Source organism: Daphnia pulex, chromosome 5, assembly GCF_021134715.1.
Source record: "Daphnia pulex isolate KAP4 chromosome 5, ASM2113471v1".
Taxonomy (NCBI): domain Eukaryota; kingdom Metazoa; phylum Arthropoda; class Branchiopoda; order Diplostraca; family Daphniidae; genus Daphnia; species Daphnia pulex.
The window spans coordinates 2295469-2310679 of NC_060021.1; the positions used below are offsets into that span (position 1 = coordinate 2295469).

The 15211-nt window shown below is 41.8% G+C and overlaps 1 protein-coding gene across 1 annotated transcript in view; it reads right to left on the minus strand.

The window, feature by feature from the left end:
• LOC124193340 (protein sax-3-like) overlaps window positions 1-1827 on the minus strand; it is a 43150-nt gene extending 41323 nt beyond the window's left edge. The window contains exons 1-3 of the mRNA XM_046587107.1: window positions 1615-1827; window positions 1333-1431; window positions 987-1210 (exon numbers count right to left, since the gene is read on the minus strand). Of these exons, the coding sequence (XP_046443063.1) occupies window positions 987-1038 (52 nt within the window). The 5' untranslated portion in view covers window positions 1039-1210; window positions 1333-1431; window positions 1615-1827. The remainder of the gene's footprint in view (window positions 1-986; window positions 1211-1332; window positions 1432-1614) is intronic.
• Window positions 1828-15211: the final 13384 nt, after the last annotated feature.

The window sequence follows — 15211 nt, forward strand, 5'->3', positions numbered from 1 at the left end:
CAGCAGCTAAAACAACAGATGCCATACCGCCAACATTTTATAAAAGCGTAATATACTCTCCGTGCATATTGGTATATACACCGCCAGCGGGTTTTAAAAAAATATAAGAAAACAGCTGTTATTTCTCATTTTTTGTGTCGGCCATCAAGTTCCGAGTTCCAGAAGCCGAACCGATGAGCTCGTGACCCTGTAATGCTTAGCCACTCGATCATCATTCATCAGTCGACAAGTCATCATCATATCCTTTGATGGAACAGCGAGAATGGAGGAGAGAAATGAAAGAAACGCAGGGAAAAACAGGACGCCACAAAAGCAACAAAACACGCCGCTAAAATAAACCTCAGTAATAATTTCAGTACAGACAGAGAGGAAAAAAAAGAATCAAAATTCACGAGGGACCCTTTTATTCTCTCCCGAAAGAAAAAGAAAGAAAAAGTCTATAGTGTGGATGATCCGTACCGTACCACAATGGCACCAAAAGTCCCATTGTGCTGTAGATATTTGTGTCTCATCTCTTTCCTGTTCAAACAAAAAAAACTAACGACCGATCGATTGCAGCGCAAACAATCAACGTGTGCGCAGTGCATTGTTCATTTGTTCTATTCTCCTTTCCCGGAAAGAAGAACCGAAAAAAAAGTAACTGCAATCAAAACCGGTAAACCGACAATGACCGACCAGCATCTGTATACAAGGAGTTGCACGCAGTGTGGCGGAAGGTCCCCCTCAAGGTCGATAAAATCTCCTTGTTGCACTTTGATTGAATTCAAGTTTGAAATATTTTTGGGAAAAAACAAGCCTGATGGTCCTGATCTTAGTCATAATACGTATTCTGAGCTATTAAATGTCAACGAAAACGGCAAGAGAAAACAGTTCCAGTCAATAACCGCATATAGTTCAGGAGTAGGCCTAATCGCACTCGGTAACGATTTATAATCAACGCCCACTCAATAGTAAAAAAGGAAAGATAGAGTATAGATTTTTCCTACCTTTGAGCCTGGGAAATTCAGCCAGGCATCCATCCACAAGTGATCCATCCATCCGCTGAAAAGTTGAATCCAGCAGTCGGGATAGGGAGAAAAGGAGGTCCTCGTGAATACACCCACACTCACATGAAATGTACACGAGGACATTTTAAAAAAGGGAGAGGAAGGAAGAGATACGTAGCTCGGCCATCGGTTAGATTCTCCAATCAACAGGGGGTGCTGTTTATCTACATGAAAAATAAAAATTTAGTCACGAAAAATATTTAGACAACAAGTAAAAGTAAGGCAAAGTTGAAAATGAGAAATTAACCAGCAAGTCACAGGAATGAAAGTATTGAAAATTATTTACCCAAGCGGTGATGCTGAGATTGTTGCTATGATGACAGGTGCAGCAGAAGCAAAACTGGAATATCTTGTTGTCACGATGGCTGTGGTTCAGGACTCAAATCTGCACAAAGAAAAAGGTTAGACAGTGCGAACAAACTGCCATGCATTGACAGAAGGCTTTCATTATTGCTGGTTAAATGCAGTAAAAGCTAGTAAGAAACTATTCATAACTTTGGAACAGGCTTAACTCTTTCACTTAAGCTCCCACCATAATCATTCTTTTTGTACACTTTATCTTGTTTACCCGCCAAAAAGCATGGAGTGTGATTTAGGCGATTCTTTTAGACAGCCACGACACCAGAGTTTACACGACGATCAAATTTCTGTAATTTGATTTGTACTGTTATTTTTCGTGCAACCACGTAACGTTTCATTTGCTTTGAAATCTTAAACTTTGTCTCTTAGTCTTTATTAGCCAAAACTGAAACCATGCTGAAACCACAGAAACCATAGCACACCAATACACCATGAATGAAACTTTTAACACAATGGAAGCAGACGACACTAATATTCTAATTAGCTTAAGATATCGATAGCAATTAAAAAAATCGACCCTTTTCCCAATTAAACAAACCAATCAAAAAAGATCAAACCTTTTTTCTCAGTTTAGCTCTCGACATCTTCGACAGCTGAACAGATTGGGATTATTTTAGTATTTAATAGTTCGTGAACAAGTTACACTGAGCCCCCCTACCATAGTCGAGATAAAAAATACAAATTTGCACGAAACCCGTGCAGAGATAATTACTTTAAGACCGGCCCAATATAATAAGACCCTTCATACGACTCTCAGGGCTTCCAAGAGGGAATAACCAGTATCCCGGTTGAAATACGACAATATGATATGTTATAGGTACAGCAGCAGGAGATTTAAAATTTTAATTCTGCCTGTCGAAATGAAATTGTGTAACTATTGACTGTGCTGCCGGATTTGTGTGTACTCGCATCTCTATAGAAGGAACTAACGTAAAATAGCAGCATAAGTTGCCGTATACTGTGTAATCAAATCCGTTGGTTCTGCAGCAATACAAAATGAGATGGGCGCCGCCGAGGAGGAGAGAACGAGAGGCTCAAGAATTGCGTTTCTAGATGTATATGTAGCATTCTACAATATCCATCTTGTCGTCTAAAGTCTATATACGGGAGGGGGGGGGGGGGTCCCGCAACATACGCGATGCATGTATAAAGCGCGCCGTGCGGTAATATATCTCTCATGGATGGAATATATAAGGCAGAAGCAGCGGAGAAGGAAGATGGTAGACACTATAGGGCGAAAGCTCGTTTCATTATTGCTTTTATTACTGGTTGCGACGGAATATTCGGCAGATGGAGGGGGGCGAATATAGACTCTGATGCGCTTTCATGGCAGGTTCCGCATCTTCTTCTACTTCTACTGCCTCGTCGTCCTCACCGGCTTTTGTCATTCATTATTCAGTGGCCACTCAAGTTCCTTTTTTTCTCCCCTTTTCTCGACGTTCTCAGCGCACCTCCCGGCCGGCCTGCCCGTCCCGGCAACTTGGAGCTTTTTTTCTGTCTCTCATACACAGCGTATACATCCGTATTAGATATGTGTAGTCCCCTTGAATGTCTATTGCGTGCTGCACATCGACAAAGGCGCCTTTAATATTGATCAGTTATATTTATCCACCGCTCTCTCTCGCTCTTTTCTTATTTCCTACTTTCTGCCGCACGCGCGTGTTGCCCGTGATGATGCTCATCCACCTGAATAGCTTCACGTCTTGAGGTATAAACAACAGGCGCACTATGCTGCTGCTGGTGAAAAAAGGAAATATACTATAGCGTCTATACCCACCTCTTGCGGGATTTCACTGACGTCCCAACACGTAAAGACCATCGGCTGTATAGTATAGAGCTATACTAGTAGTAGTAGTAGACACTCTCACAAATGGGAATTCGTATAGATTCGTATAGCTTCTCTTTCTTTTTTTCCCCCTTTTTTCCCTGTGTGTTTGTTTATAATAGCTCATAGAGAGAGAGGCTATAGAGGCGGAGACAAGCTCTATTACGAAATGTCGGGCCGACTAATGCAATGCACTTCATGATTAGGCAGCAGGGCACACAACAGCAGCAGTTCGTTTTTTCCATTAGATAATCAAGGTAGACGCCAGCCATGCGCCATGACATTCAATGACATTTTACTTTTTTCGCTTCTATTATGGCAGGATAAACCGGTGAGAATTTGACCCGATTACCCAGTCTATTTCTTATATGAGAGTGACATCTTGGCATTATCAGCTGATGGCAATCTCATTTCCCTCCACGTCAGTCTCAGTTTTCCAACTTAGAACCGACTGCCAGAAACTGCCAGCAACTGCCAGCGTCTTCGTTACCTATTCAATTCAGCTTTCACGATTCTCTCGACTTTTTGATTTGAGAAAGAAAAATAAGAAAAAAATGATTGTCTAGGAGAGTCAAAAAAGATGGTCCATGCTCGCTCAGCACTCTAAAAACTAAAGCCATGAAAAGCTATAGTCATTAGCTATGCTAAAAGAGCTGGCCCGGCTGTATATAATATAGTCGAGACTCGTTAGCGATCGCTGCTGGGCCATCAATATGCTGTTATTGCGCAATCTATAAGCCGTACCTGATGTGTGTGTGTTTCTTTGTGATGTTGCGCCGGGGCAGCAGCAGCACGCTTGTCTCTATAGTTATATGCTAAATCTTTTAACAGACACAATGTTACATGGGTTTTTAGGCCGTTCAGCGGGCATCACAGACGTCCTGTAATAATCTGCAGCCGCTTGGGTCTCTATAGTCTAGTCATAAAAATTGCCTTTTCTCGTTTCTCTCTAGTCTCGAGTCTCTGTGCTGTGGCTTCGGCGGCGTGTTCATTGAAGAGTGGCCGGAATATCAGATCGTCATTGTGTATTTCCTCGTCTTGTTAAAATAAGAAAAACCGCACACACAGGGAAAAGCGGCCCTTTTGCTACATTAGGGCTTCAGTAAACTTACGGTCCCATACTTTGGACGGACCCAGTATATGTAGGCACAGGGGTAATCTGTTAAATCAGTATGCATTTCAAATAGCTGAGAAAACATGTGACTTATTGTGAGAGGGTATTAGACGACTCGGATTAAATCTACTGAACTGGCAACAAACACAATAATAATAACCCAGACAGCCCCGCTATACAAAACAGGAAATGCAATCGGTTGGGAGAGGCAATTGAATTCGTCGATATTACATCCAGCAGCAACAGCACAGTCGAGAAAAAAAAAGTGCGACTGTTGGATGATTCCCGCGTGCACTTTTGATTTCATTTCGTGATAGTATATCACCCGTCCCGTTTCTTTCCCTTTTGATTTCTCCCACGCGACGACGACGACCGTGACGCCATGGCTACAGATGGCTGTACTATGTACAATCATCTCAGCATCAGAATCCGCTGCCGTAGACGAAACGATGTTATTCCCTGTTGATTTGAACAAAAGAAGCCCAAGAAAACTCCCGCAGTCGGTCGAAAAAAAACAGCGTCGACTCTTTTTTTTTTTATTTTATTTTATTTCTCATTTACCGAAATGTTTCTTTCATTCTTTTCGTTGCGCCTTTCCCAGCACATTCTCAAACTTGCAATAAAGCCACAACGTGTTGTGTGCTGTAGTTTTTATGATTTCTTATTCCTATCGTCGGCTCTGAGATGCTGAATGATGCAGCCGAGCGTTTTAACATAAACACACCGTTTCTATGGGGCCATTGGGGCCTGCTGCTGCGGAGAGATCTTCCACCTTTTTTTTCCAATCGAACATTTTCCTCCATCGTGCTGGCACAAAAGAGCCATCCAACTATTTAAATAGGTTAACATTTTGGGGGCGCAGACAACAGCACAAATAACCACAACAACAACAGCCCCAAAAAAGATATGAATATAATAACAACAGCACTGGTCGTAAATTTCTTCTCTCGTGCACGTATGAGGCGGAAAAAGGGCTCGGCCGGAACAACATATCGCTAAACTGTTTGCATATCAAAAGGGGATGTTGACTAAACCGTCGTCGTATAATAAACATGAAAAACACGAAATGTTGGACGGCAATTTCTTTTTCGATACATGAGTCTTTCTTCGCAACTATCGACTTTTTTTTTATTTTTGGGTGGGAGAATATTTTGAATTTTATTTCTCCATTTTTCTGAAGAGAAACATGTTCCCCCCTCGGTTTGTATTATTATACAAACCCCGGCCCAAAGATTTTTCTGCAGCACACGCGTAAAACAGGTGAAATACGTTAAGCGTCTCTGAGTAAATATGCCCATAAATGAACGTTTACAATGACGGCGGCGGCGGCGGGAATGACGCAATAATAACCGCCGCAGCAGTCGGGAGTTTTTACCGAATGAAGTGTATGCACTCAATTTTGTCGAAGAAAGAAGGGGGGAAAAAAAGGTCCCATCAATGGTAATGGCGTCAGCACAATCATCGCCAGAGATGAGGAGGAGCTGACTCGATCATAGTCGAAAAAGAATATTATTTACGATCGAATAAAAATAATTTTGCCGCTCGTTTTGTGGCGAGCGGTAAATTGCGCTTGACAAGAGACTAAGAGAGAAGCGGAAATGCGCCGTGTTATCAGTTACGTAATAACCCAATCTGGACAGGCGAGTCTAAATGTGTTGATCAATCATTTCGATTTCAAATCAAAACGTCAAACGCTGTCCCATCATCATTTCATCGTGTCTATCGATAAATAACAGTGTACAGAGTGTGTGTGTATAACGACGTGTGTAGTTTCATTGATTAGTCTCTCACAGAAATAAAAAAAATCCCGCCGCACACTCTGTCGGAGGTCCGTAACTTTTTCCCCAACAGCAGCCACCGGCCGGCGGGGTCTGGAAATCAGATCGTGATATATTGGAGTTCTCTCTCGGTCGCATATTTATCCATACATTTCCATATCCTCTTTTTATCTAGTTCTTCTTATTTTTCCTTCTTTTTGGACTCAAGCGCGTTCCTCCATATGTATAAAGCAAGAGCCTCAATATTGATCTTTTACCCCCCTGCACATCCTTTTTTATTTTATTTTATTTTTCGTCAGCTCATTCTCTCTATCTTGGAATATAAATATATCAAGTCTTTTTTATTTTTTGTGTATGCGCCAGAGCTCCGCAATTCTTCTTTCTTTCTTTCTACTTTTTCTTTTGTTTTCTTCTTCTTCTTCTGTTGGATATAGACTTCCTCCTTGCTGCCTTGCCGCTTCGTGTTCCGCCGAGGAAACTTGACATTCTCCGAGCCCATAATTGTACGAGTGGATGTTGGTCGTTTCGGCAGACAGTCACGTTCTCACCAATCAGACGAAGAGAAAAAGAAGGAAAGAAAAAAAGTTTGTTTCTCCCGCGCCCTTAAGGAATAAAGAGCCATGCAAGTATATAGAAGAAGAGAGAGAGAGTTCCCGGTAGATAGAATATAGACGAAATCGGTCGTCGGAATAATTTGGAGCGTTTTCTATAACAGCGGAGCAGCAGCTAGCTGCTAGCAACTACTTGCAATATACGAGACATGAGTGGCTTTTCCAAATAACTTTTCCCGGTTCAAAGAGACAAACTGGGAATAATTTGCTAGCGCTCCTCCTTTATATCATTTCTAAAAACCCTTCAACTATATAGTATAGACGTGGTGGGGGGCCTTGCAAAGAATTATGATTGAAGGAGATGCGGGGAACTATACTGATTGTATTAACGAACTCACCAAACTACTAAATATAATGCGCGTCAAATATCTCAGCCGCAATATAACCGCCATCATCGCAGCGAAAGAATCAGCAAACGATCATTATTTGTTGATCATTCACGGCCAACGGTTTTTCATATCTTTTTTTCTTTTCAAATAAACTCTGGTTGGAGATTATTTTTTCGTTTTCGATCGATTGGGATGTGGTGGTGGATCTGCACAGCCCCGCCCTTCTTGTAAATGTTTGTATTTAGGCAGCAGCAGCTGCCGATTGTTTTTGGCTGTTGCTTGGTACTATACGTCGCTTCAGCTCACAGGGGAATTTCCCGTCAATAATTCAGTTCCGTCAATCACGTCATCTTTTTTCCACCCCAACCATTGAATATTGCAATCTCATTCAATTGATTCGAAAAATAAACTATAGGAAAAGAAAAGCTGCGTCGTCTTTAATTGGCGATGTAATGTTTTCAACAAAAATAAGAAATAAAATTAAAAAAAGTCAAACTAGTTGAAATGATGTCGAGAGTCAAAGCGAATGGCTGACAAACAGACTGACGTTGTTTATGCACTAAGCTCGTGTTGATTCTACGCTTCTCTTTTTTAAAACACGCACCGCACATTTACGCACGCACTCTCTTCCATTCTCTCTCTCTGAACTGAGACTCTCGTCGTGTCTACTTGTTGATTCAAAACAGCTCGGCTTTTTCCCCCGATTAGATCTTGATGTGGCTGCAACACAATGCTGTTCAATATCTATCCTCTGCTTTTCTTTTTTTAAAAATAGAAAAATATCCAACTCTCATTTTCTACATGTAATAATGACACAAAAAGGCTTTGGCATTTAACTTGTCAATTAGCAACGCATCGGAATCGACTTTACAACTATATGCAGAAATAGTTGGTAAGGATCTAAAAGGATGTAAAATAGGAGAGCTGCTGTAGCTGTCATTCATTCTTTTGCCATAGATAACTAACCAGATTCGTTTTCCCAAACTGGATGAATGTCAATTTGTCAATGAGTCCCTATTTTCTCCCCCCTATTTTACATTTCGGTTTCCAATTTCATGTGCTGGAAGATTGCAGAGTGCACAGAGCATTTAAGCCAGAAACAAGAGAGAGAAGGTGGGGTCATATAAGAGGAAGAAAAAGGCCCATGTAGAATAAATGTCAGCTCTATACCGTAAGTCAAGCCAAGAGGGTTCTAACCTCTCCATCTCTCTCTTAAAAAGAGCTCGGCTGCTATGAGAGAGGTCCTGATGGTTTGGACAGCAACGCCAGACACGCCAACAAGAAGAGCCGGGCCCTCGACACTCTCAACCCAAAACCATCTCCTTCGGCCGCAGTTCTGCTCAACTCGTTTTCTTCTTTCTCGGTAAAGGGACGACCCAACAATTTATGACACACAATCAAGTTGCAACAAGCGCAGCAGCAGCAGAAGCTAACTATTTTTTGGGTCCCCTTCGCTTTTGTTGAGGCTGTTGGTGGAAAAACCGGGAGAGATGCGCTCGTCGGCGCACAAGTTGAACGGCGGCAGCGGCGGCTTCATTTGCCCGCGGATCCAGCAGCAGCAACAATGGCCGTGGATATAAAAACCCATGGCGCAGCTGTTGCGAGGCCTTTTTTGCAGCCACAGAGAATATTGCACCGCATCTCTTCTATACGTACGTATGGAGGGGGGAGGAAAAAGCAAATGCCAATGTCATTTTTCGACGGTAAATAACGCAGCTGTTTTTGAACGGCCCCCCTTCCTATTTTCATCTCTTCTTCCCATTTGGATTTCCTTGCTTTAACTCTTGAAATTCTGACGTCAACGACATTTTTCATCATTATAATGGGCTTTTGGCACATTCGAGTTGATTGAATAGTGATTTATTCCTCCACTTTTCCATCACGTCGGCGTTAAGTTATTTGCTTCGTCGCCCGCGCATCATAGAGAGAAATATGGAAGAAGTATACGACAACAGGAAATGAAAAATGATGTTACAGTAGTATATAGTAATTCCATATTCACGCTGACCGCAGAAAAATTTTATAAAAGAAGAATTGAGGATGTTTTGGGTGCTTCAGGCGGGCGGCGAAATGTTGCGACTCTCCAAGGATTCATTTTGTTTTCCCCTATAGCTTCGTCTAAAATCGACAACGCCTTTATCTGCTGCCTATATACACCTTTCAATCAATTGCCCAATACGGGAGGAGGAGGCCACACGGAACATTTTCGTGGGAGAAAATATCTAAAGCGTACGAGAGAGAGAGTTCACCGCATCACAAGGTTTATATAGATTGGCGCCAGCAACCGCTTCTTTTTTTTATTTTCTGAATAAAGTTGCGTGAATGATGAGAAAAGCCGATCTTATAATACACACGCGCGGTGCGCCAGCTCTAGCGCATTAACAAACCGGTGGCCCTTGGGTTATTTTCCTGTTGAAGCTTCTTGTTTTGGTTATTCGCTTCCGAAATGGTGGGCGTGTGATTTGTCCTGATGGAAAGACTCAGATAATACGACCGCGTCATCAACAGGTCCATAGAGTCTTCACCCGGTTTAAAGGCGTTGACGCATAGATTTTTATAGAGAAATTCCCATAGAGCCGGACGATGGCGAGCGTCTCCTTGCGCGATATCGCGAAGACATGCAGTTGGGCGGGGTCGCCTTATTGCGTTATAGGAACATCTCAGAAGTTGACGTGGAACTGCTGAAAGACACTCAATCGAAAAGAATAGGGACGTATTTAAAAAAGAAACCCCAATCTAAAAAAAAAGGAATTCCTATTTTTTTAAATGAAGGTGACTATAGTTCTTATTTATGTTCTTGTCAAAAGCGTCGGGAATTATAGAGAGAGTAAACACGGGGGCGAAAAGGAGAAAGTGAACGCGTTCATCATTTGTCTTGCGACTTGTTAATTATATAACAGCCAGAGGCCGTGTGTGTGTGTCTCCTCGACGCTCTTTTCCAGTTCATTATATCGATGCGACACAAAAGACCAGTAGCATAAATCTCGTCGAAAATGCATTTCTATTTCCTGTCCAATTTTTCTGGGGTTAAAATGTACATACTGTACACTTTCAAGTTATTTTCTTTGACTCGTCAACAGGGCGAAAGATGGATCGGTGTGGAGGTAAAAACGTCGTCGATTTGCTATAGAATACGACCGGGGCTTATTGAAAAGAAAGTTGGAGAGAGCAGACAACACAACTTCCAGCAACGACGGCCAGAGCACTTGGAAGGACCTTTGATTTCTCAAGTCTATGGCCGAGTCAATATCGTTGGGTTGTTTGTTTCTCCGTAATGTTTTTCTTCTTCTTCTTCTTTTTCTTTTCTTCTCCGACGACGACCGTTTTCGTTTTGATGAACTCGTGAAAAAGTCAACAAGACAAAACCAGATCGGATTGCACCAACCCTTGTGTATAGACTCTTCTTCTTTTGCCCGCCCGGCTTCAACTGTGGCATCACTTTTTAGTTTTCCGGTGGCTCAGATGCTGTGGACACGGGGGGAGAGTGAGCATAGCACGGACCGGCCTATAGCTCATCATTTGGCTCGGGCGCTCGGGCGCGTCCGGCTTTTACCAAATATTGGAGAGGGGAAAAAGGAAAGAAAAGAGTCAACAGAAGAGGCGAGCGACAGCTCCATTCGCCCCTTTTCCTATATGCCAAGTCGACGCAGCAGAAAATGGAAGCAGAAATCCTCTGTGTATAGTTCACGTCACACACAGAGGAAAAGAAAACAAAAAAAGAAAGAAGAAGAGATTGAAAAAGAGACTCCAGCACACACCCAGCACAGAGTCCAGCTCACTGTGTCATCAATGACCAAGCAAAAAGGGAAAATGAGAAAACCCTCCAGCAGCAGCCGCAGCAGCCCTGGCCACACAGCTCGTTTCACAAGAACACAGCACCTGGTAGTTCCATTTTTCCCCCTTCAGTCGAACCCACAGTCGAACCAGGCCTTTATTTTTCCCCCTTGATCTCTTATTCCCCTCCATATCCCTCTGCGCAATTCTCTCCGTTTGTGTGTGTGTGTGTGTGTGTACATAATAGCCGACAGCATCTCTTTCAATAGGCCTAGACATATAATAATCAACCGCGCTGTTGTACACAAGGTTTTCTATTGTCTGCTATATTATTGCCATCATCGAACTGATCTCTGCCCAGCAGAGTACAACTGCGCGATGCCTATCGCTATACACGTCCAATAATAAATATAATAACCCCTCGACCTTGTTTTATGGAATCTCCCATCAACCCCCACAGCGAAAGTCGGGCGTTCCAAATTTCTTACTGTAAAATCTATGGCCAGAAAATAAGAGAAAGAGATGTAAAGCTTATTCTCTCCACGGTTATGATTTCGACCCTCTTCAACTTTTTTCTGTTGGGTCTATGAAGTATACCCTCCCTTCGTTATATTATAGACGAGACCCTTTGAGGCGCTGGCATGAAACAATTTGTATATGGCAGGCGGCTAGAAAAAGAATTGTAAAAAAAGAACCTTAAATATAACACAGATGCAGTATAACTTCAAGGGGTGTTATTATATTATATGATATGTACGGTAGCCGGAATCACGACAAGATTCGGCAGCTAATCTCGTCAAAACATCACACAGGGAAATTCGGTGTTTTATCGCGAGAGAGAAATAGATCGCCGAGGAATAAAATGTTTCAAATCGGACCCTTGAGGGTGAACGAGGGGAAGAACAATATATCCGCAATATATACATTTCATATAATATAAGAAACAAGCCGCCGAATCGCAAAAGAAGATATAGACAAGTCAAGCATCCTATACTGCTGGAAGTCGTAGATATATAAGGCAAACTCGGTAAGCTCCGACATCCTCTGAATTTCATTGAAAATGCATTGATGTTTTTGTGGCTCAAGAGTCACTCTGCCACACCAAATCAAACAGAGATTGGCTTTATGACAAATTTAATCGCTTATTGGTTGTTCCGACTGCTGCTTTTGGGATGACGACATCCATCTCATCTGGGGGGATATTGGGGGATATTGGGGGATCAAAATAAATATTTGAAAAAACAACCAAAAAGAGAACAGCGTCGTTTTCTTTTGTTTTTTTCACTCTCACGAAATATCCCAAGGAATACTTTAGGTAGAAGATGATGATGATCGTCAAAAGTTTAAGGATCACTATATAACCGGTTATATTATGAGTCGTTCATTTTCTTTTTCAATTTCGTCCATGAATATTTAAAAAACACCAACTTTATTTTCATGTTGTTGAAATAATCGTCTCTATACGATATGACATAACCATCAAATAAAATACTCTTAACGCTATTATATCCTGGGCGATCCATACCTATATCCGATCGATAGACACAGCGCAGTTTTGGATGTTTTTGCTACGATGATGATGAAGGTATCGTCTCTCTCTTTTTAATTAAAAACGAGCGGCGCTATTATAGACGAGAAGGGGGGGGGGGATATAACATTCTCCGAAAGACTCTTGTCTCCATCACGATGGGGAATATAAACATAAACACACGTAAGAAGTGGACGTCAAAGTAGATGTTTGACCCGTACTACATCAACTGATTGCCATCTGATCTCTCCGCACCGTCACAGCGTGCGCAGTTGTTGCCCTATTGTCGAGCTCATCTTATTTTTACGCTTGAGTTCTTCAGCCATCAATTCGAAGGCATACAGGGACCCAGAATAAAAAATAACACGAAATGAGAGGAAAGAGAGGAAAAAAGTGAGGGGGAGGAATGAAAAGAAATCGACAAACCCAATTAGGAATTGAAATGGTGTTTGATGCTGTCGTCGTTTGGGGTGGGCTATAGTCACTCGATTCCATCCGGAGTAGCAATCATCATTTTTTTCTTACCTAACAGATCTCTCCCCCTCAGCAGCAATGGGGAAAAGAGTAGAGAGGGGTGAGTCAATCTACTTTTTGAAAAATCAAAAGACTGGAAGCGAAACGGAGCGGGGGAGAGAGAGTGAGAAACTGATAGGAAGTTCAGAGAGGATGGATCACTCAGTCTCAGAGAACTAGTTGGGAGTATAGAGAGGGGAATCGGAGAATTAACATAATTGATAGCAACGGACGGCACACACATACTGGTGCCGTCGCCACTGGTAGTATATATAAAACTCTCAAATTTTGAAGAGGAAAAATCAAGCAAATAGAAAAGAAAAATCAGAAAACTAGAAAATGAAAGAAGAAACTATCAAAGTTATAAACCAGATCAAACAGTGAACTCACGTTCATCTAGTAGTACTTGTGTCTCCACAGCAATTGGCTCAAGGAAAGGAAAAAGAAGAAAAATCCCGAGTTTGAGATGTTCGTGAGCGTCTTATACGATCAGAGTACTAACAAGGTTGAGGGGGGAAAATAAAAGTGACAATCTCCTAACAAGAGGGACTGGTTTAGATCGACCATTATTTTATCAGAGTCACATCACGATTTTTCACTTTCTTTTTCTCAACCGAAAAGTTCCTTTTGTTTTGTTTCTTCACTGCTGCTGTCTGTATATAACAAGTTTTGTCTATAATCAGCAACCACCATCTATTTTTCGCCTTTTTCTCTTTCGTGTTTGATAATGGACCAAGTGATGGCTACTTGGCGCTGACGGAAAAAAAATGAGTTCCCTTGATTTTTATTTTGTTTTATTTTCCCAGACTTTTTGGGTGATCGATCAAACTGGCTGGTCTACCACATGTCAGCAGTGTCCAGCGCAACTCGGTCAGTCGTCCCTAAATTCTAGACTAATCAAACCACTGTCTATAGAAATCTATTCGTTATGTATATTTCGTCTTATATAATAATCAGACAAATTCGGAAATGAATTCCCTTTTCTAGCACGACAGGAGACCCAATCTATAGACACACACGGGTGATGATTATATTTATAGACTTGTGAACTAAACGCTAACAAAAATTCGACGACTCCCAACTCTAATCACGTCATTTCGAATCAATGTTTCGGGAAAGCTGAAGCGCAGGAATCTTGGCTCGTGAAATAGGCAGCAGTAGTCTATATAAGAGTTGTCTTCTCGTTAGCCACAGCGCAGTAACAAGTAGGCTTGCGACTCATTCAATTAGGCTAGCAGCTCGTCTAAGCTTCTAGTTCTCATTCCGTGCGGTTGTTTCCTTCTATATACCGACGAGAATATAAGAGGCGACGATAGTTCTTCATCCTTTTTTTGTTTTCTTGTTTAACCCCCTTATACGTAATAGAAATTGGTATATAAGAGATGAACTCTTGAGAGAGAAACCGGATCAAAAGAGAGTTGCCATTATTTTTGACGCCTTGATTGAATCCTCTTAGCCTTGTCCCATTATATTTCTCCCTTTAACAACATTACTACTTTTTCCCGTAGCGACGAGGGGTATATAGTACGTCTTGAACGCTGGGAGATGTATTTAAAGAATCTCTAGAATTTGTTTCACGACGACGACGACGACGAAATATACTCGCGCGCGCCAGTGAATTTCCCTTCGCTTAGATTTTCGATCCCTTAGCTGCAACCTAAAATGTATAAGAGATAACGAGCTCTTCTTTTTTCCCTATTCCACCTCCATTCCTTCCGCCATCGCCCAGTTCCTTTTTCTTTTACTTCCTCGTCTTCTTGGTGTTCTCTCATCCATCGAGCTGTACACACACACCCGTCGTCCCCCCTTTTCTACATGGTAGTAGTACCGGCAAACTTGGAAATTAGCCAGGAACGCGCGCTCCCATCGTCTAGAACACACTCAAGATTGCCGCAAGATTGCCGTTTTCATTAGAGAGAAAAAATATCCTGGGCTCTATTTTCAACTTTAGCTTCCCTTGAATCACTGTCTATCTATCTCTCTCTCCAAGGCAACTTAATTGATCGACATTCTTCTTTTTTCTTAAAATGTATTTATACAGTAGATACAATCTTCCCAAAAATATTAAATCACCATTCCAATGTCTAAGCATAAAGTCTAATGTCTAAGATGTTATAGCGCATTGATCTGTTTAGGACGACGCCGAAAAGATGAGAAATGACGTTGGCCAATTTTTGCGGGAATATTTCTAGCGAAAAAAAGGGAAATGATTCGCATCGAGCATGTTATATTCCAGACTGAATAAACCTCAATTTTCGTCTGAGCCACTGAAAAATCTGTAACGATTCCAGTCACATCTATTTGGTGATTCGTCGGCGTATGCGCTGCGCTGT